Here is a 21,247-nt window from a genome sequence, read left to right as displayed (position 1 = left end):
CGTTTATCTTTCCATTTCAGAACTACTACACCAGTGTCACTTTCGGCTGCAACAACTTCGTTCTTTAGAAGTTTTTTACTGACTACATCTTTCGGGTTCAGTTTTCGGTTTGCATGCAGCGTTCCAACTAAGTGAGTTTTCGTTTTGTCAGACAATGAGCTAACCCGACACTGGTGTAGTAACTGTCTCTATATAGAGTTCGTCCTTTATGAAGTAAGTTATTCATAAGAGACATTACAACTGCAGTAGACACAGGCATTCCCTTTTGTTTTAGCACCGCAATATACATTGAGGTTATAGGTATATCCCTTGGAGACACACAATTTGAACAACTTTATGCCGAATTTATGCTTCTTGTTTTTTATGTACTGTCGGAAAGAGAGACGTCCTCTAAAGGGGACGAGAGTCTCGTCAATACATACCTCATTATCAGGTATAATAGGTGCTTGAAAACTGGTTATGAGTTTTTTGAGAAGTGGCTCTATTTTATGAAGACGATTTTGAACAACACCTTTATTATCGTTAAAATGAAGCATTTTTAGCAGCAGCTGGAATCTGTTTCTGCTCATAAAAGATCTTACTTTATTGAAGTACAAAAAAGATGTCTGCCAATATGCTTGGATACTTGGCAGCTGAAATAGTCCCATCCACATAATTATACCAAGGAACCTTTCAATTTCTTCCGAATTGGTGTCCACCCATTTCTGTATTCTGGACTTTCGTTTAATATTTTTGTTATTAGATTGTGCTGCATAACGATTTGTTTCAACGACTATATGATTTATAACTTCAGCAGCTACCATAAGTTTATAAAAATTATATGGATTTTTATCAAAAAACTGGTCATGAAATTCCGGTTTTACGCCAGGATCATTCTCCATAAACGATTTTTTTTTTAAATTCATACCTGTAACTGGATTCCAGGATGGTTGGTTATCAGAAGCTTTAATATCTTCATCGTCTTCTGAATTTGAGGTGGTGTGTAATCGAAAGTTTCTTATCACATCCTCTATCGTTTGTGAAATCTGGCTGGTACCATTATCATGCGTGGGAAAATTGGAGGTTGCTTCGTCATCTGAAGAATCAAGGTACGTGTACGATCTGGACTGGATTGCTGAGTTTCCAAGCCCACGTTAGTGGCTACACCTTTGCTTGTACTGGGTTGAGGACTATCTGTAAAGACAAAAAGTCCTTATTACAAATTACAAAGTGTAACATAGAAAGAATTTTTAGTTTATAATAATTAAAATTAATGTTATTGCGATTTTGTTTTATTGAACCCCTATCAAACAACTTCCTCTATCTTACAATTATAAATAAGAATAATTAATTAAAGCGATATAACACTTACCATAAATTGGTTGTTGAGAGATTGCATTTTTTTTACTTCGCTTAGGTGTAATAGATAAAGTAATAAGTCACTGTTTTCGTTTCCGCTTTCGGGTTGATACTCGTCTGACAAATAAACGTCACCGAATACAGAATCTTCATCTTCAGAGAGAATTTCCTGCATCATTTTCTCTAATTTAGCTTGTTCTTCTTCGTACGCCATTTTGAAAAATAACACACACAGCAAACCACTATCGGCGATGATAATAAAACTAATGCAATTAAAGTACTAAAGTAATCATGCGCACGTGTTAAGAGCAACGAATGTTTACAGTTTCCAAGAACTGACAGACGACAGACACAACAAACAACCGTCGGCAAGTAAAATAACTAAAGGCGCGCAACCGCGATGCGTCCGGCTTCATATTCAAGCAGTGTTGTCAAATATATCTCCCATGTATCTGGGTTGGATACATGCGGTTACAATAACCAAAACTAATATAATGGCCACGTGTATCCAATGTAGATACATTTTCAAATCCACGTTTTGAGTGCATCTATTTTTTTTTCTAAATTTTTTCTTCCTTTTATGTGTAAATATGCATTTTTTAAACAAATTAACAAAAAAAAGTTTTTGGCCAGAAGACCCACATTTTTTGGTACCATTGTGGCACTCAACGTGTTAAATAACTATTTCGAGTTAAAATATATAGACTTTGGTTAAAGTACCTTCGGTGTGCGGTGATATCAGTAAGTTGGTGGTGGCGGACGGTATGGCGATAGGTTCCGTTCGTTTCGGGTCACTTTTACGCTGAAACAGGTCCGGATCCGACATTTTTCTACGGGTTCCTTTGATAAGCTCTTGGGAGTCTAAGAGGCTGCCGGAGCTTCTTTTGTGTCTGTTTGGTACTTTGCCATAGATAGAGCTGAGTAAAAATAAGCTTTATTATTAAATGAGAATTGGCTATCAATGAGAACTTCGAAATATGCAATAATTGCGATCTTTGTCCGTCGAAAATACACAATAGATGTACTTAATATCATCGGAAATAAAATGCATGACACTGCAGAAAAGTCTTAGAACTGCTTTGTTTACAATACAAGGAAGTCTTACCTAAACAAACACCTAAAATACTTTTAGTTGAATGACATGAAAAATGAACTAACAAAGCTAAAATGTAAAGTGACTGAACTTAGAAAAGAAATCAACACTCACAAAATTGCTCTGATGTTGCAAAGAAGAGCCAAACAACAATACGAGATAAGCCATCTCAACTACCTAGACTAATTATGAAATCCAAAACTGGCTTGGACTCTAAAAAGACTCTCTAAAAAGAAGAAAAACTAATTCAAGAATTAATAATTGGTAAATGCACCACAAAAGAGACAAAAAGCTCACTTAAAAAAGCAATTGACACAAAATATGGACACACAATCGACGCTTACACACCGAAGAAAAAAAAACCTCGAGTTAAGGTTGTAAGATCCAAACGGTCCTGTATTGTCCTGTATAGGAGATCATTGACAAATAAGACAAAATAAGACAACAAAACCATTAGATAAAACAAAATGATGAATTTACGGTTACTTACATTTACACTTAAAAAAAGAACAAAAAAAGTTCGCAGTTATTTTTCTGAAATGTGGACCAGATGCCAACTGGAAGTTTATCAACTTTGGACTGGTCTGTATCGGATGGAATCGCTGTGCCGTGTATGACAATGTCCTCTTTACAAGATTCTATAAATGTCAAGGATATAATTACAAAAGTAATGCTTGCACTAATAAGACTATATGTGGAAGAGAACACTAAACAAGCACATGTAGCAGTGCTCAATGTTACAAAAAATGTTACAAATGCACTTTAGCAAATAAAAAATAAAATTTAAAACACAATATTGGACAAAGCACGAAAATAGATTGACTATGGCGAGTGATGGTCGTAATTAATCAGGATGATATTTTGAACAACATGGATGGTGACGACAATATCTTAAATAAGAGGGTGGACTGCAGTATGCTACATAATGAAATAAATATAAATGCAAATATTTTAAATTTAGTAAGAAAAAATTTCGGCAATTTAATTCTTTTATTAGAAACTGTTAATTCAGATTAACAGACATAATTGTATTAAGCGAAACTTTCCAAATATCTTCCAATAATAACTTCAACTTGAAAATTTTGTTATTATGGGAGATTCTAATATAGGCGAATTAAGTAACTGATATGCTGATTAACTTCTTGGGTTTTTTTAATTGTAGTAAGCAAAATCATATTTTGAATGCTCATCAACTTTTTTTGGATCTGGTGATTACTGGACTAAACTGTAATATTTATTTTAGAAGAAATTTTAGAAGAGCCAATTTTAGACCTTCTAGTTTTTAATAACCTTAAATAGTTCTAGACTCTTAAATGATGGTTAGATTTCTAAAATGTATAAAGTGATTTGATTGTTTAGTTGAGTTCTTTGTACATAGATAGTGCCACTTTATTGTAAGCTTTGTTTACTTATATGTCAGGTGTTTTGTGTATGTTATGGTAAGTCTTTGTTGAATTTTCCTTTTTTCGGGTTACATAATTTTAATTATTGTTTAGGTCTGATTTTATTAAATGTATTTGTGATTCTGTAGATTTCGTGTTTTTATCCTGTATGGTTTAATAAATGGTTTATGTATGTATGATTTATGTAAATTACAATTTGCAGATGTTATAGCTAAAATTAAGGGTGATGTTAAAATGGTTTATGATTATTTATTTGAGCCATTATTGAATTATTCGAACAAAATACAGATTGACATGGATACAGATTCCAGATCATTCTGGCAGTATATTAGTTCTAAAAATAGTGCCGCTAGCATTCAATCAAAAAGTAGATGTTGTCTACACTGATTTTACTAAGGCCTTTGATCGGGTTTCAAACACTATTCTATTACAAAAGTTCCAATTTCTATATGGGTTTGATGAGACCTTCAGTTTATTGCCTCTTATTTGAGATACAAAAAGGAGAGAGTCGCTATCTTGTCACGTCAGGTGTACCCCAGGGATCTAATCTTGGACTTGTGCTCTTCCTTTTCTTCATTATTGATTTAGTCATTGGAGTCAATAAAACAGAAACATTGTTCTTTGCTGATGACATGAAGATTTAGACCAAAATCAAGATATCGGAAGACTGTAAAATAATCCAAGATGTCTTGCATAAAGTCCTTTCCTGGTCAGTACGCAATAGATTACTTTTTAACATAAATAAGTGCTATGTAATAAGTTTTACACGAAGAAACACTACTATTGACTGTCAGTATGAAGCAGATGGAGTAGTACTGCCTAAAGTTTTCGGTGTAATTTTTGACTCAAAACATTGTAAATAGGGCCTTCAAAATGTATAGTTTTATTGTGAGGAACGGCAGGGACTTCTAGGATCAAAACTGTATTAGAATACTTTTTGTGACTTACATAAAAATTTTTATGAAGGGGTGCAAAACAAGGTTTTGCGGTAGGTACACACTCTACAAGAAAACCGGTAAAAATACAATGCACATTCCAAAAATGCCAAGTAATGCCTAAGTATAATTGAAGTACGCTGAAAAATATAAGGCATTGTGTAACAATTGATAATTAATTAACAATAAGATTGGCGATTTCAATCTACTGGCTAGGTTAAATTTTAATGTACCAGCCCACCGAACGAGAAATCCTTACGTATTTAATATGGATGTCGCCCGAACTAATTATTATCTAAATTCTCCAATTATTTCTATGTGTAAACCACTGTAATATTTTTAATATGTCTGTTAGTAGTTTAAGAAATCTAAGCTAAAATTGAAATGGTATGCATGTGTGTAAATAGAATGTCTTTCCTACTCTGTAATTGGATGTTTTTGTAGAGTTTGTATTAAATAAATAAGTAAACCGCCATAAATTTACAAAAATGTATTACAGGCATTAGACGTAACTTTCTAATAGATTTGAGCCCTATAGAGTCGTTTTATAAGTTTTCTTTCAAGCATTATCGTAAAGTTTTTCTGGAATTTCCATTAGCTTCACATATTTTCCAGGGTTTTGACGTCATTTTGCCATCCAGGCATTAGAAATCATTTTCCATATCTGTCAGGGACCTTTCATTTCATTCCGTGCATTTGAGGTAATTTTTTAAGCCTTCCAGGTACATAAAATAATTCTTTTCCAGGCATTTAAAACAATTGTTATTTTATTCCAGGGATTTCACGTTTTTTTGGTTTTAATATGATATTGTTTGACCCTAAGATTGAACCCTAAATTGATAAATTATCGATCCCGGAGCTATTTTTGTTCTTTATACCTCAAATCAACTTTTTTATGGTCATTTTACAGAGTTACCTTTATTTTCTTCTGTTAATTTTATGTGTAGGTGTAATTTTAATGCATTCATAGTACTTTTCATATTTTGCTGACAATTTCAATAATTTCAATTAAACGTGACAACGCTGTTACAACTAGCGCCCTCAAGGTGTTGAGTAAAAGACGAACGCGAAAAAATATTATAAAAACGGATGTGTAAGACGTAAAAGGGTGTAGGTGTAAAACGAGAGTAAATTATGTTAACACAATATTTGTGTAACACGACTATATAATATTATTTAATTGTGAGCTGTTTTCTTGTGTCCGTTTTTCATGACAAACCCTAGACAATGATGAAAATCCTACATACGCATAAGCAATAACTTATCAGCGACAGGATGATCAAATTCAATTCTAAAAAAGACAGAAATGCTTGAAACGTAAAAATATATGGACTTACTAACTTATATTATTAATATTAATAATATAAAAAATTATATTTTTTAAAGTATGTAAATAAAAAAGGTGACAAAACACAGACTGATGTCATATAAATAAAAATTTAATTCGAGGAAGTCGTCCATCTTTTCTCAAAGAGACTGAAAAATTAAATAGTAATAAATTAAACTGCACAGGTCTCAAATATATTGGAATATAATGTCAAAGAATTACAAGTGTTTCGCATGTACTAGGCGTCATCAGATCTTCTATTGAAGTTATTAGTTTGTATTTTTTTTTGAAAATTAGGTCTAATTAATGAAAGCTTATTATTCCTGTTTCTTTCTAACAGAAGATCTGATGTTGCCTAGTACAGGACAAACCCTTAACGTCCTTTAACATTATGTTCCAATATATTTGAGACCCGTGGAGAAAATTTAATTTCTAATTACTTACCTATGCTCCTGAACATAATGGGCGTTTGGCAACTGAAAAACCGCCGCGTCGTAAGCGTCATAATCAAAAAAATTACTATGAATACAATCGTCTTCGCCCAGCAGTTCCCTTTTGGCGGTCTCCTTGCCCCCTTTAATCGCCGCATCTTTTAACACCGGTGGCAGTTTGATTCTCGGCACGAAATTCGAATAAGGGATCTTCTTACTGGTGGAGTAAAACGACAAATTGATCCAATGCGGCATCGAATAATCATCCGGGACGTTCGGGTGAGTGTTTTTATTATGAAACTATTTAATTTCAAAAGTCTGTTATCGTACCACAATTAGAAAAAAACTGGGGTAATTGTTACCTTTAACAGGGGTACGGCGTGTAGGGGTTGCTCCCCGACACACACCAAATCACTACCAACACCCCCATCGATAATTCTTTGTTTGGTGATGTTGGTCAGTTCTCTGTCTACTTCAAACACTCCGACACCAGGGGTCACCACTACGCTCAGCTGACCGGTCCTATCGAAACTTCTGTCCAAATAATGCTTCTCAAAGACTAAAAAATAGCTGGATCAGCATTAATTTCGCCTCTCAGATGCTTTGTTTACCATTTAAAGACATATTTAGTACTTCTAAGAAGTTCCCTTGTGCGGCAGTGCTGTTAGTCGCGGCCGGAATGGTGATGTTTGCCCTGGCATGGTACTTTAGGACCACATTGAGGTACTCTTGAAAAATTCGCCTTAGTTGCACTAATACGTTACTCCAGTCGTCGTATCTTTCGTTCTGCACTGGAACCCTTTATATAAACATATACTAACACTAAAGTATGCAAAACAGTTATTTTAAATAAAGTCTTTGGAGTGAAAGGAGAATTAATTGAAATGCTTAGAAGACCTCAAAAATTATTCCAAGTGCTTGGAAGGCATACAAAAATATCCCAAAAAGATGAAAAATTAACTGCCATCATCGGGAAATATTAAAAAAGATGTCAAATCCTTGAAATAAATAATAGCAAATATAAATCGCCTACACATATAAAATGTCTGTTCTCTGGCACATAAGATTAAGATTCTCTATTCAAATAGAGAGCATATTAATAAAATGCAAAAAGTATCAATTGAAAGAATTATAATATAAAGCTGGTTTGGATGTACTTCACATAGATATCCATCAGATTCACAGAGAACTACATAATATAGTACTACATAATAAGTGATCTACATAATATAATTCTATTATTACCAAGGAATCATAGATAAATTCATCAATTTCAGAAGTCAAAATGCTTGTTTTTTGGAACATAAATAAGTTAAGGTATTTAATGTACCTATTGATTCTTGGGGTTTATTTTGGGGGATTTATAAAGGTATACTAACCTTAGCACCCTGCTTGAAAAACACTGCTCATAAAAGTAATGCCACAAACATAATTAAATTTATAAAGGAAATGCTAAGCTTTAATTGGAGTGAAAAATTACTTAAACATCAAGATGCAAGTTCCCCATTTGATCTTTATCACAAAAACTGTACATACTATACTACAAACAAAAAAAAAGGTTCTCAAAGAAACTTAGATCTATCAGAGCCAATCCTTGGTTTTTTATTAATTTTTCGTACAATAAGCCGCATGTGGAATGTAACAATAATATTAAAAGCCTAATATTAAAATAGGACAACATAGCAAAAAGAAGAACAAAAATATGTGGAAAATAAAATCATTACTGCCAGTGGAAAATCAAAAAAAAATATGGAAAATACTAAATGAAGCAAAACCAAAAAATAAAGAGAATTTGAATAACAGCAAATGACTTTAATAATTTTTTTACATATTTGCCATTAGACATAACAAAAAACTTTAATTTTGATAAAGAAAGCTGTAGAATTGGCTTCACAAAAATAAAATGTTGTTCCTTTATCTTTCTTGTTCCTTTTGTCGAGCCAGAGGTATCTGATTTGATTAATAGAGTATCAAACAGTAAATTATGATATATTTGGCCTAAATAATAAATTCATAAAAAGAATAAGTCCCATCCTTATTAATTCTTGTTGTACTGGAGGTTTCCTTCAAAAGTTAAGACTTCAAAGATTTGGCCAATATTTAAAAAAGGAGACAAAAATGAAAAATGTAACTATTGCCCAATATCAGTTGTTCCGGTTCTATCCAAAATAATTGAACTTGCATTCTTAACCCATTAGATCATACGGTACCTTTTAGTCAAAAAAATAAAAAAAATACACGCCATTGTGATAATATCTATATTCTTAACAAAACGATATATAAAACCTATATTCTAATTCTAAAGATAACTTAGATATAGATATGTACTCAAATGAGTACAATGGTAACTTGGCAGACAAAACAACTTTTTTATTTTACAAAAGAAAACTTATTTTAATGAGAGTGATACATTATAAAACAGATTCGTTCCAAGCAAAGTGTTACTTGACATTTTATGCAAACCCATCTAGCTTTTTGATGACACACAGTGCACCTTAATTGCTTTTCCAGTTTGAGTGGGAAGTGACCACCTTCGTGTTGTCTAATCGTTTGAAGAACTTGAGCAGCAGGTCTCTGTTTCACAAACCGACATTTGCCAAAGCAATTCAAGTAATGCAACACAATTTGTCTTTGGAATCCAAGCAAATCCATTTTCTCTGCTGAGGCTAATTGATGTAATCTCCATGAATTTACAACTGACATATTCACCATATGGGTAAACAGGCACCACCACCACTTTTTACCGCAAATATTGATTCGGTAATTGCTGACTGCTTGGTCGTGTAGATCGACGCCTCCCATATGTTGGTTGTAAGTTTGAAATAAAAATGGCTGAGGAATATCAATTTTTTTCTTTTGTAGCAGTTGACCAACGTTTGACTCTTGACAAAGGTTCAAATTTGTTATAATTTCTTACTAAAGTTACAACGCTATTATCCTTCCACGTTACAAATAAAACATGAGAATCACTATCATACCTATATTCATAAGAACCACGTTTCTTTTTCTCCAAAATTGCAAGGAACAATTTTATGTCAGCTCTGGAAACGAAAAAGGCATGATTATTTTTTTGAGAGGAATATAAGTTTGTTTCATGTACAATATGGTCTACAATCTTGTCATCAAATATTTTTTCAAAGATTTCAATTGGATTACAATCCTGTAAGTCGCTTTTGACTATTTCTAACTGATCAGCGGCCCCAGGCGTTGATGGTAAAGATATATCAATAATATTTTCAGTCCATCTGGGTTCACTGGATTTTTCTTTTTTTCGCAACGATTGACCAGCATCTTCTAGTTTGATAGCTGCAGAGCCTTTTAGTAGATTTTGGCGCAAAACAGATAACGGCATATCCGTTTCTTCATCACTAGTATCTTCGTTCTCATCCACATAGTGTACCTCAATTTGACCTGGGATATCCCTAGGAAACTGGCTTACTTCATTCTCTTCAATCAAATCATCATCTATATCCTCTTCATCAGTCTGACTGTCAGAATCAGGTGGTATTATAATGATATCAGCTGGAACGTTCTTATTTGTGGAACAGATATCTTCTAGGGCAGCTCCAAGCCTTTGATACCTTTTACCATAAAAATTTGAGGTGGGAATTGGCACATAGGCATCGTCATCAAAATCCATTTTTTGTTATCAGTTCTAGCAAAAAAAAAAATATTGTTAGGTGACAGAGCCATTTGTAATATTACTGGCTTACAAAAACAAATACGTTTTATGATCCTCTAAGACCATTATGATCAACAATGAAACCTAGTGATTTATCAAATGGTAACAAAAAACAATAACTTACGTTGGGCAGTCACAGGATTTTAACACTAGTTGGACACTGACTATCGAAATCAACAACAACAAAATTCTGCATCGCGATAACCACATTTTTAGACGTCTACATGAAATTATACTTGTTTACAGATCCCTATATTTCACGGAAATTTCAAAATTCAAAGATAGATGTCAGCAATAGGTCTTTTTGTTTACTGTACTCATATGAGCACAATGGGAACGAATGGGTTAAAAAGAAAAACAGCTTTTCCCTTCAAACATTATTCCACATCTGATGCAATACAGAGATTTAATGTGAATACAGTGTATGCCTTTGAGATATACTTATGCCTTGAGATATATCACTTAGAGGTACTAGAGGTATATCTCAGGGTTCAATCTTGGGGCCATTATTGTTCCTGCTATATTCGATTGATTTGTCTCTTCAACTGAATTCCGTAACTACAGTTCAATATGCAGATGATGCCAGATGTGAAATCTGACCCTCAGTATGTCAGGTGGCCAAAAAGTGGTTTAATGCAAACTCATTGTTATTAAATTTAGAAAAGGCCTTCAATATCAATTCTTCACTACATGCAAGTATAATTTTCTTAATCAGAAAATTATCACCATGTTCTAGTCAAGAAATTACTAGAACCACATACATGGGGATATTTCAGAGCCAATTACTTATGGGATTCTGTTTTGAGGAAACTGAATCAATGTTAAAAGCGGTATTTGGGATAATTGCAAAGCTGTCATACACATATTAACAGTGTCTGCACTTAACAACCTATCTAAATTCATTATTCATGAAAAGTTACATTCATATAACACTAGGACAAAGTCTTTAATAATTTTATCGCAACACAATAATTTAGTATTTACTTCTATTAAATCATATAATCATCTTCCAGGCAACCTTAAGTTTCTGCAGTTAAGAAAATTTAAAATAAGGATAAAGAATATATTAATTTATATTTGTCCTTTTGAAGGAATTTTTGGATCAACAACTGGAAATTGAATAAGTTTTGAAGAAATTGCTTTGTTTGGACCTATTTTTCAATTTTCATTAATTGTGTTTGTATTTTTCTTATGTTACATATTAATTCTTAGGCGATTTTTTTAAGTTCAAAACTTCAATGTTTTGGCCTGTTTAATTACATTTTTTCTTTGTGGCAATGCTAACCCTGTAAAGTTAAAACTGAAGCAAATAAAAGTTTTTTGATTGATTAATATAATTTCTGGTAATACCACTCAACCTAATCTTTAAGTTATTCATCAATATGTATTTTTTATTTACATAAAAGAATGTTTATGTTTAATTGGACTATTCGTAGGCACTAATATCGTATATCAAGTACACTGAAATTTGAAAATTATTTATTTAGAAGTTTTACCTGTAAAAATCCTCATAGTATCGACCCTTGTAATCCTTTTGCAAGCATTCTCGCATGTGAGGAGGAAACTCTTCCAAACTATTCGCTTCGTAAAACGTTCGGGAGAACATCACAATGGTGACCTCGTGGTTACTTCCATTTTTTTTCCATTTCATAAAAAGGTCGGATAGGAAACCGTTCACAGCCTTTTCAAAGTATAAATCCCCTAAAGAATTTAGGGTATTTAATTATTTATCCACATAAAAATTACATTTAACTAATATCATTTTAGTTACAGGTAATTCAATAAGGAGGAAAATATAGGCCCAGGAAAAAAACTTAAAAAAAAAGATTATTTTAACTAACCATAGTTATCAAAATCCCACATTTCCGATGACATCTGAAGAAAAATGTAAACCATAGCAGTGGAAGACCGGAAGACTATTTTTGTATCCTCGGTGATGACTCCACAGGCCACTCTCTCTCCCAGGGCCCACATTTCGTAGACTTGACACCGAACTGAGCCACCACAGAATTCCAGTTTTTTATTTATGTACACACAGCTATTTACCTAAAAAGTCGCACATGCTTTAGTGAGTTTGGGAAAAGATCATAAGAATATTTGAATAAGTAACACTAAAAATTTTGGTAAGTTAGTTAAGCATTTCATAGATAATGATGAGCAGTTTATTTCATGTGTAGTGTGCAGTGTCCTTGTAGGTGTGTTTTTTTTTAATGGAAAATGTTTGTAAGAATTTAGTTATATTCTTTTAAGACAAAAATTGTTACAATATTAATAATGTATACACAAATGCTACACATCTAGGGGAATAGTTTTGTAACTATTAAGCAACATTTATAATAATATTGAACATTATAAATGATGAAATATGTAGCTGAATAAATAAATAAACTAAGAATCTTTTACACTGAAAATGAAAACTTACCAAGCTATTCTTAAACCTCCACATTTCGGACCTGCCCATGTACTGGTCCTTAAAAGTGACCTCAATGGAATCCAGAGCGACATCCTTGGGGTCTACCAGTCTCACAGTGACATTTTTATAGTTCTTAAGTCCAAAAGCTTGTGCTACACTTTGCTCTACACTGACAGTGCGAGATGGTACCAAATCATCTTTGAACCCTGTTATTTGCAAGAGGAGATGTGGGAATTCCTCCTCGTAGTTTTCTTCATCTTGTGGGGGTGGATGGAAGATTTCTACTATGTCATTTTTCCTTGCTTCCGGATAGTCTTTCTGGTTAATTACCAGATCATCATCTGCAAGGAAGGGTCAGAATCTATTAATTTTTATTGGTAAGTATGATGTAGAGGATTCAGAACATTATCATGTAAAAAACTAATGGGAACTATTATATTGAAGGAAGTTTTGTTTAAATTTGGTAACAATGTACTAGTAGGAAGATGGAAATTCAATATTACCATAGAATTATAAGTGCTTGGAAAACTGTACTTTGCCTTGCTGATGAATGAAAATAAAGACCATCAAGGCATGTGATTTCACACAATATGTACCATGCAATCTTCAAGAACTTAAGATAAACTATTAACAACTAGGCCCTAGAGCTTATACTATTTATAATGTTTTTATAACTTAGATAATGCTGTCACCATACCAATATGATTTACAACTAAAATATTTTTGTTTCCATAAATTGTGCTTATTAAAGGGTAGATAAAAATAACTTTTTTGTGTAATGAGACTAAATAATTCATGATTTATTGCAATAATATTTGCAAAGTTTGTTGATAAAGCAATATAAATTAGCAGTGAGGATTTTTAAGCTTATCTTTTAGGTTTTATTTAGTTTCTTCAGGAGTAAACTGTTAATATGAAGATGTAAAAAAATTGTGAAAATAGATTCATCGACCTATGCAAGGCATTTGAGACATTGCCTCATGAGCTGATTGAAGGTTTGGAGCACGTTGGGATAAGGGAGACTGCGTTGACACTAATGACAAACTATTTACAGAGTAGATGCCAAATCTGATAAAAGATGAAGTTATAGGAGTTCCACAAACTATAGTTATTTATCCTGTTTTGTTTAGAGAGAAGTTACATGAATTCTCTCCTTAAGATTATTCTAAATAAAGGTACCATTATCTCTTATATAGACAATATGGCTTTGTTTCATGATAGTATAAATCGGACAAAAAACTGGTTAGAAACATATAAATTAAGTCTAATAATATATAATTAATTTAACAAAATAATAACAACTTTATAATGATGTTGTTTTAGTCACCCAGTTTAATTTTGTTAACTTGTAAGGGTTAAGTTGGATAAGGGGTCGAATAAAATTCAAGCTCTTCAAAACTTTTTTTCTTTCTTGCTGACGTTTGAGCCTATATTAGGCCTTCTTCAGGGTGCTACGAAATTAAATGTTTTTTTTTATTTTGGCTACAAAAAGGCCCTTCCAAATTCCAAAAAATAAAATTATAAAACACTTACCACTAAACGATTTATGATGTACTACTAATCTAAAGGACTTCATGGTAAAGAAGAAAAAGGGTAGTATTAATAAAAGGCCATTTTGTTTTTGTGTGGTTGGAAATCTATTACTAAAAAAGCATTTTATATTGTAAAGTTATTCATACAGTGAAAAGATAAGAAATACCGCTAAAAATAGTTGTTATTATTAAATACGTTAATTACTAAATAAATTTATAGAAGATAAATAATGATACATTTTGACAAGAAAAAAACAAAAATATAACCTAATTTTTTTGACATTGTTACTTGACAGTCGAAAAAAAGTTGATGGATTTCCGAATCTTAGGGTGAGAAATCCCTAAACGGAAATCATTAATGACTCGTAAATATCTTTAAGTAATTAAACTCCTTAATTTTTTAAATAAAAATTTGTTAAAATATTGTCAAAAAATCAGATTTAAACGTAAAAACGAACTGTAAAATACGCGATTTCGGCATAAGAAAGCGTAGATCGACGACCGCGACTCCTATATTGACGTATGGAAGCTTTAAAACGGAAACGGTGATGGGACGCGAGATTCACGCGAGGGGTTTCGTAGCTAGATTTCCTTTGTTTTGTACAGAATATGGCTGCCATATTTAGTTTAGATGTCTGTTTTCAAAAGTTCTTTGAAATTTGTGCTAAAAATCCTATAATAATATAAGATTCAGCATTGAAATCGGGTGGAATGTAACGTGAAAAGTGCATGGACTAATTGGAACGATTTAATTTTTATTGCCCCACAGTTTTAACCGTAAAATGTTAGTGTTTACATCGGTTTTGGAAAGGTTTGATTTCGTTTGTATTTTAAGGTAAGTTTAATTTATTTTTCGGGCTTTATTGGTGTTTAGGGCTCCCTGCTCGATCCCTTGACGTAATAATCTAATTAGTACCGCCCAGGGGCCAGCGATTTCCTTGTTACAATTACTAGAAAAGTGTGGTGTCGTCCTGACCTATGCTTCTGCTTTGCTGTTGATTTGGGAGTTTGTTGATCTTTCTAGGCCTTTTTGGCCATTTGTACAATTGCATAATGCCAATTAGTTTGACAAATAGGGCAAATTTCTCTAAACGTCAAAAAAACTGTTAATATTTCGCGAAATTTTACCTATCCAGCCCATTTCCATATTCAAAATATTGTTAGACATCCATATTTGTGTCATCAGCGTCCAGTTTACAAACTTCATCCGTATTTTGTGTGATTTTAGAATAACCACAATCAAACCCCAATGTTTTGCACTTTAGGTTAAATAAAAACGCCAAAACTTATGGCATAATTAACCATTTATCCCCTCCCTCTTTTCTTATTTTGATTAGATAATAGAAGTAGGTATTTCCATGCAATACAAACAAGAACACACAGGAATTATGATAGGACTAGACAGCTCTAAAAAGCAATTTTATTCGTGTATCAGTGCTATTTACTGCAGGATATTTGGGTGATAGGATTGGCTATTTTTAGATCACATAGAGAATGTTATTTATTATTACTTCGCCCTAAAATCATGAAAGTATTGTTCCCAGCTTGGCCCCGAGGTCAATAATCGTTATTGCTCACTATGGATTAATGATATGGATATTAAAAGATTCTCCTTAGCATAAACAATGTGTTCCAAGCCTTTTTAATAAAACTATTCCAAATTAATGGTTTGCCGCCCAAAACAGAGGGCGGGCGTCTCTCTTTCTCACACCCACATAAATAGTTTTCACCTAAAAAGATGATTTTTGCCATTTAGCCACACACAAAAGCTGCAATGGATGAGAGATGCATTTTCCGTCGTGTTCTTCTTGCATGTTCTCCTTTCACGGATTTCGCGAATCGGCGGTGATCGACCGGCGGGGCGCAGGCGCGACCTCGAATAAATTTATGCCGCGACCGCAGGGCCGCGCAACGTCGTTTATCGCTTTTTTTGTTTTTCTTCTCGCCACCCATTCAAATATCCCCGACGTTGTCACGTCTCCTTGAAAACCGATTGGTTTGCCGAATTATTTATTAAATAATGTTAATCGAGCCTCCTAAACTGTCTCAAGTTAGTGGAAAACATTAAATTATTCCCTAGCTCCTAGTCTTTGATTAAATAATACTAATCGAACCCCAGAACTAGTCTCAGTACCTGTGAAGAAACTTATCGAGGGATAGTATGCATAATATGTACTAAAGTCTTCAGCTCCAGTACATAATGTGGGTGTTTCTCAGGGCTCTGTGTTGGGTTCATTTTTCTTCCTGATATTTATTAATAATTAGTGATTGCCTCTTGGAAGTCTTTCAGGAAAGTTGGTACTTTTTGCCGATGACACTACAGTCTTGTCAAGTGGAAAGTCCTATGCCTAGTTAAATATGGTCAAATTAGTTTTATTATTAAATTAATATCTGGCATGACTGATTGTGATTATCTTTTAAATAGGCTGAATTTTCGGGCGCAAAAATTGACTAGACTGAAAAAACTTTTCTATGTAGATTTTGATAGTAGTTCTTACAGACAGCATCCTATAACTAGAATACAATGTTCTTTCAATAGGTAGAGTCTTGACTTGCACGTTTCTTTTAGCAGTTTTAGGAGTTCTCTTCGGAAATTAGTGACTCATGACTTTAACAGGTTTCTTTAAATGAATTTTAACATTGATTTATGTCTTACAATTATCTACCTTAAGTTGTATTAATATTAGTATCTTTTGTATTATTTTTTTTTTGTAAAATTGGTGGATACCGTCAATAAATAAATAAATATACTAGGCGGCCTGTCATGCCTACCACAGAAACATCCATTCCCAGAATCAATACAGCTATACAAGAAAAACAAGTTCAAATAGTAGTACAATCTAAAACTAGAAAATGTTACCTTAATATAAGACAGAAATATAATTTAGACAAGACCAAGCTAACAATGAAAACACAAAAAAGACAATATAAAACAGGCATAAAGGCGGCTATTTGCAGTCAAATTATTCCTTCAAACTATACTGTTCTAAATCACAAAAATATTTTAACATTCCTGACAAAATACCTTTGATGACCCTTAAGCAATTGGAGATTATCTAGGAGTGTTGGAAAACTTAAGGCACCTATATACAGAGCGTTTTAAAATTCTGTGCAAATATTTTAAGAGACCTTTTTTCTCAAATAAGATTATTTGGAACCATGTCAAATCTCTTGAAAATTTGCAATTCCCTGTTTTTTAGGTGCTCTTTTCATTTTCCGTCCTAAAAATGGTGTAAATCCACTTTTAGAGGATGATTCAGGGGGCCTTACTTTTCTGATGACCCCTATCTTATATTTACGATAAGGAATTTAAAAACTTTAGCAATACTATCTAGTTAGACATGAAAAAATGTGAAAATTTTGTCTCACTCATTTTTTCGATACAATTAACCATTTTCAAGAAAATCACTGGTAAAGGAAAGGGGGGAACATTAATTAACCTGATTAAACTATCAAATTAGAAAAAACGAAATGGGCCATAATTGCTTTAATTTTTGTGAAATCAAATATATTGGATCAAAAAATGCAAGAAACAATAACTTTAAATTTATTTATAGGTAACAAGAGGGTGTTCTAGATTTTCAAATTTCTTATCTGAAATAAGGTATGGGTTATCACAATGGTAAGCCCCTCTGACTCCTTCCCTAAAATTAGGTTTACACCATTTTTGGGAATTAAATGTCAGGAGCACCACAAAAAGAGGGACTGGCAAATTTTAAACAGATTTGCGGCATAACTAGTTAGTATTCCAAATAATCAATTTATGCAAGCTCTCCCCATCATTTTAGGATACATGTTTATAGGGAAAAAAAGTTTTATGTTGACTCCAACAATGCACTCTTAGAATATTTTGTAACACCCTGTATAGTATTTTTCTCAAATGCTGTTGTTCGATGCCTAGGATAGTCAAAGGTCTCCCGCCTATGTGTATTCAACAGATGACCCCTTTTGTGTTCTCAAAAATCATAAGGGTTTTTCGAAGCTAATTTGACACATTCAAAAATATACAGTCAACACATTGTTCTGTTTAAACATGCTTGTACAAGATTGGTGATAATTCATTCCAAAAATGATTCTAATGAGATTTTTCTACCATAAAAAAGATGAAGATTCCAGATTACTTGAGCCTTCCCAAATTTCAATACCTTATTTTACTAGTGACCAGAAGTTACCATAGTTAACAGCAAGCAGGGCCTCTTGAAATATTTTTTTAGAGGACTCTAATTGCATAGCAGACAGTGCTATGCAATATGCTGCCTAAAAAGTTTATATGTATAGACTAATCCATAGAACTAGATAGATTTATACCCAGGAATTTTACTGTTGAAGTGCACAATATTATTTGGTTAAAATCAAAGTTCTCCAGTGGAGAGAACATCAAATTAATTGAGAAAATTGTACAAGCAGTTTTTTCAGGGTGTGTTTTCTGTAAAATAATCCTTAGTATGGCTCAAAAAAATAGTGAGGAAAAGGCACAGAAGCTTACATTTACCCTAAGACATGCATTATCCACTGATAAAACATCTACGGTGAAATTTCTTGGTCTTAAAGGAGGAAAGTTGAATGCCTATGTTGAAAGTGTTTGTGGGAGGTTCAGAGTAGTGTATTTCTGTTACCTAACCTAGAATAATGTGTAAGCTTACTTTGGTATATTTCACAGAGTGTGTTTGGCTTGCAAAGAAGAGCCATCCTAAGTATTATTAAGAATTTCTGGTCTAGTCTGGGTTGGGTTGGCTTTTGCTTGACTGGGCATTCTAACTCTCTTATCACTGTACATTCTTGAGAACTTGATTTATATAGAGCAAAATAAGAACGACCTTTGCATATATCAGGATGTACATGACTATGATTCCAGAAACAGCACAAACCCACCTGGAAAAGTGCCAAGACAGGCCAGAATATATTGAAGTTAAGTTATTCAACACACTGTTAAATGTTATTAAACTTAAACCATTAAAAGCATTTAGGAGTAGCAACTTTTCTGAAAATTACACCTAAAATTATGGGCAAAGGCCCATTAAATGTATGTAATTTAACCGGAAACAATATTCCGATAGTGGAGTAGCAAATTTTCAAATGGAGGAAAAACTACTGACATATAAGTATGTAAAAATTTGTGAAAATGTCTAGTTACCAAAAGAAGACTCACTTACATTAGGAAAAATATTTCTAGATATACTATGATCTTGCCATTTACTAGACTGGCAAGAAGCAGCTTGGAAGAAATTAAATTATTTAATGCATTACCTGTAGAGATAACATTGCTGCCACTTGGTAATTTTCAATTTTTTTTTTATACAGTGAAGAGGTTTTTTCCTGATTGATAGAAGAAGGAAATTTTTTTTTTTATTTTATTAAATGTATGCATGATCATCTGAATTTTATCTGTTTTCATGTGACTTATGATATATGTATGAACAATTTTTAAACATTGTTAGTGTTAGTTTTTAAGTGAATCTTTGCATAATTTACTATTATTTCTTATATCTTGATTATTTGACTTGTCTGTGAGTACATATTATGTATTTTTGAGATTAATAAAGCTATTACTATCACTAAAGATTAACCAGAATTAATTGAAATTAACCTGACCCAACCCAAAATACTCATAATATATTGAGTCAACAACCCTAAGCTTAGATTCAACAGCTTCAATCAATCAATCAATATATGTTTTGTCATAAAAGTAAATTTGTTGACAAAGCTGTAAAAAAGAAAAACATATACACAAACATGTTAAAAGGTTATTTAGCATGCTATGGTCCATCATCCCAAAGGCATTCTGCTTCCATGAATATGGTTTACCTATACCGGTAAAACCAACAACATCCCCATTCTTCAGAAATACTCCTCTAAGACTCTGAACCAAAACATACAAAGCTAATGCAATGTCAAGAGTATCAATATGTATAACACAAACAGATATTATTCACTCCCAAAATATACAATATTATTAACTGTAAAAAAAAAAAAAAAATAATAATCACAGAAATAAATTAGGCGAAATGATATGGTGTAAAAAATATAAAGAATATACCTAAAGTCATGCAAGAAAAAGGTAAAAATGACTACAATCTATCCAACAAAAATTCAGTTATTTCATAATAGCCCTTTGCAACTAAGAGTTTTTTAACACGTTTTCTAAAAAGTTTCCAGCTAGCTATACCTTTCAAATCTGCAGGAAGATGATTAAAGAGGTTTTTACCATCAAATATTAAAGTTCTTTTGATCAGTGAACTTGTAGGCATAGGCAAGAGCACATCATTAGCTCGTCGACTGCTATATATATTCATGCCTATTAGTTGTGTTCACATTTCTAAATTAATACACAAGGCAAACAGATTCCAATATAAATAAGGCAGGAAGGGTTAGGATTTTATGAGTGATGTGATGAGTGAGTGAGCTTGGTCTTGAATTAATGACCTTATCCCATAAAGATAAATTAGGTAGAAAAAGACAACACTTGGATAGGACAAGAGGAATAATAATCCAATAAATAACCACCTTTCTTAATGTTGAATGTGTTGTGGTAATGAACCCACCAAACCCTCTTTGGATTCTGATAAAATGGTGAGGAAAAAAATGACTCATTAATTCATGTCTCAAAATATCAGAGAAAACCTTATCATTGATTATATCAACATTGGAGAAGAATATTCTTATCCAAATTGACAACCATATTCCTTAATTACCTTGTTGCTGATAAAATGGTGAATAAAACAACACAATTTAAGATATCAGAATACAAGAATAAGTAATACTTTCCAAATACAGATGTAAAGTCCTCACAGCTCAACAGGTGATGGTATGTTATAAATGGGTATTAGTAAAATTTGCTCGGGAGCCAAATCTTTCGATACAAAAAAGGATGGGATGCAAGAGCAGCTTTTGCAAGTTTTTATTAGGCTATAAGTATAGATATGTCTTAATAATATAGATTTATCACTTTAAAAATTCTATCTGAAATTCTCTAAGGAAAAGGCGGCAACGTGGACCGCAACAAAATTGCAATGTAGAACGTAACACAACAGCTAGTTCGTCGTTTGTAGAGAGTATATTATGAGGATTCGATCCGTCGCTTCCACGGACTGCT

At 32.7% G+C, this 21,247-nt stretch overlaps 2 protein-coding genes across 11 annotated transcripts in view; one reads left to right on the top strand and one right to left on the bottom strand.

Annotated features, from left to right (window-relative positions):
- LOC126746165 (GATOR complex protein Iml1) overlaps window positions 1–14,402 on the bottom strand; it is a 34,890-nt gene extending 20,488 nt beyond the window's left edge. For 7 of the 8 annotated variants that reach the window (XM_050454293.1, XM_050454297.1, XM_050454296.1 and 4 more), the window contains exons 1-8: window positions 14,156–14,402; window positions 12,632–12,963; window positions 12,051–12,255; window positions 11,706–11,910; window positions 7,139–7,326; window positions 6,890–7,086; window positions 6,541–6,827; window positions 2,059–2,255 (exon numbers count right to left, since the gene is read on the bottom strand). In XM_050454293.1, coding sequence (XP_050310250.1) covers window positions 2,059–2,255; window positions 6,541–6,827; window positions 6,890–7,086; window positions 7,139–7,326; window positions 11,706–11,910; window positions 12,051–12,255; window positions 12,632–12,963; window positions 14,156–14,198 — 1,654 coding nt within the window. In that variant the 5' untranslated portion in view covers window positions 14,199–14,402. The remainder of the gene's footprint in view (window positions 1–2,058; window positions 2,256–6,540; window positions 6,828–6,889; window positions 7,087–7,138; window positions 7,327–11,705; window positions 11,911–12,050; window positions 12,256–12,631; window positions 12,964–14,155) is intronic. The other variant, XM_050454294.1, reaches the window with a different exon arrangement.
- Window positions 14,403–14,733: 331 nt separating this feature from the next.
- LOC126746043 (uncharacterized) overlaps window positions 14,734–21,247 on the top strand; it is a 60,523-nt gene continuing 54,009 nt past the window's right edge. For 2 of the 3 annotated variants that reach the window (XM_050454125.1, XM_050454124.1), the window contains exon 1: window positions 14,734–14,989. The gene's annotated coding sequence lies outside the window, so the exon portion shown is untranslated. The remainder of the gene's footprint in view (window positions 14,990–21,247) is intronic. The other variant, XM_050454127.1, reaches the window with a different exon arrangement.

This window comes from Anthonomus grandis, chromosome 17 (assembly GCF_022605725.1).
Source record: "Anthonomus grandis grandis chromosome 17, icAntGran1.3, whole genome shotgun sequence".
Taxonomy (NCBI): domain Eukaryota; kingdom Metazoa; phylum Arthropoda; class Insecta; order Coleoptera; family Curculionidae; genus Anthonomus; species Anthonomus grandis.
The sequence above is the reverse complement of the archived record's forward strand: the minus strand, read 5'-3'. Positions and strand labels throughout refer to the sequence as shown.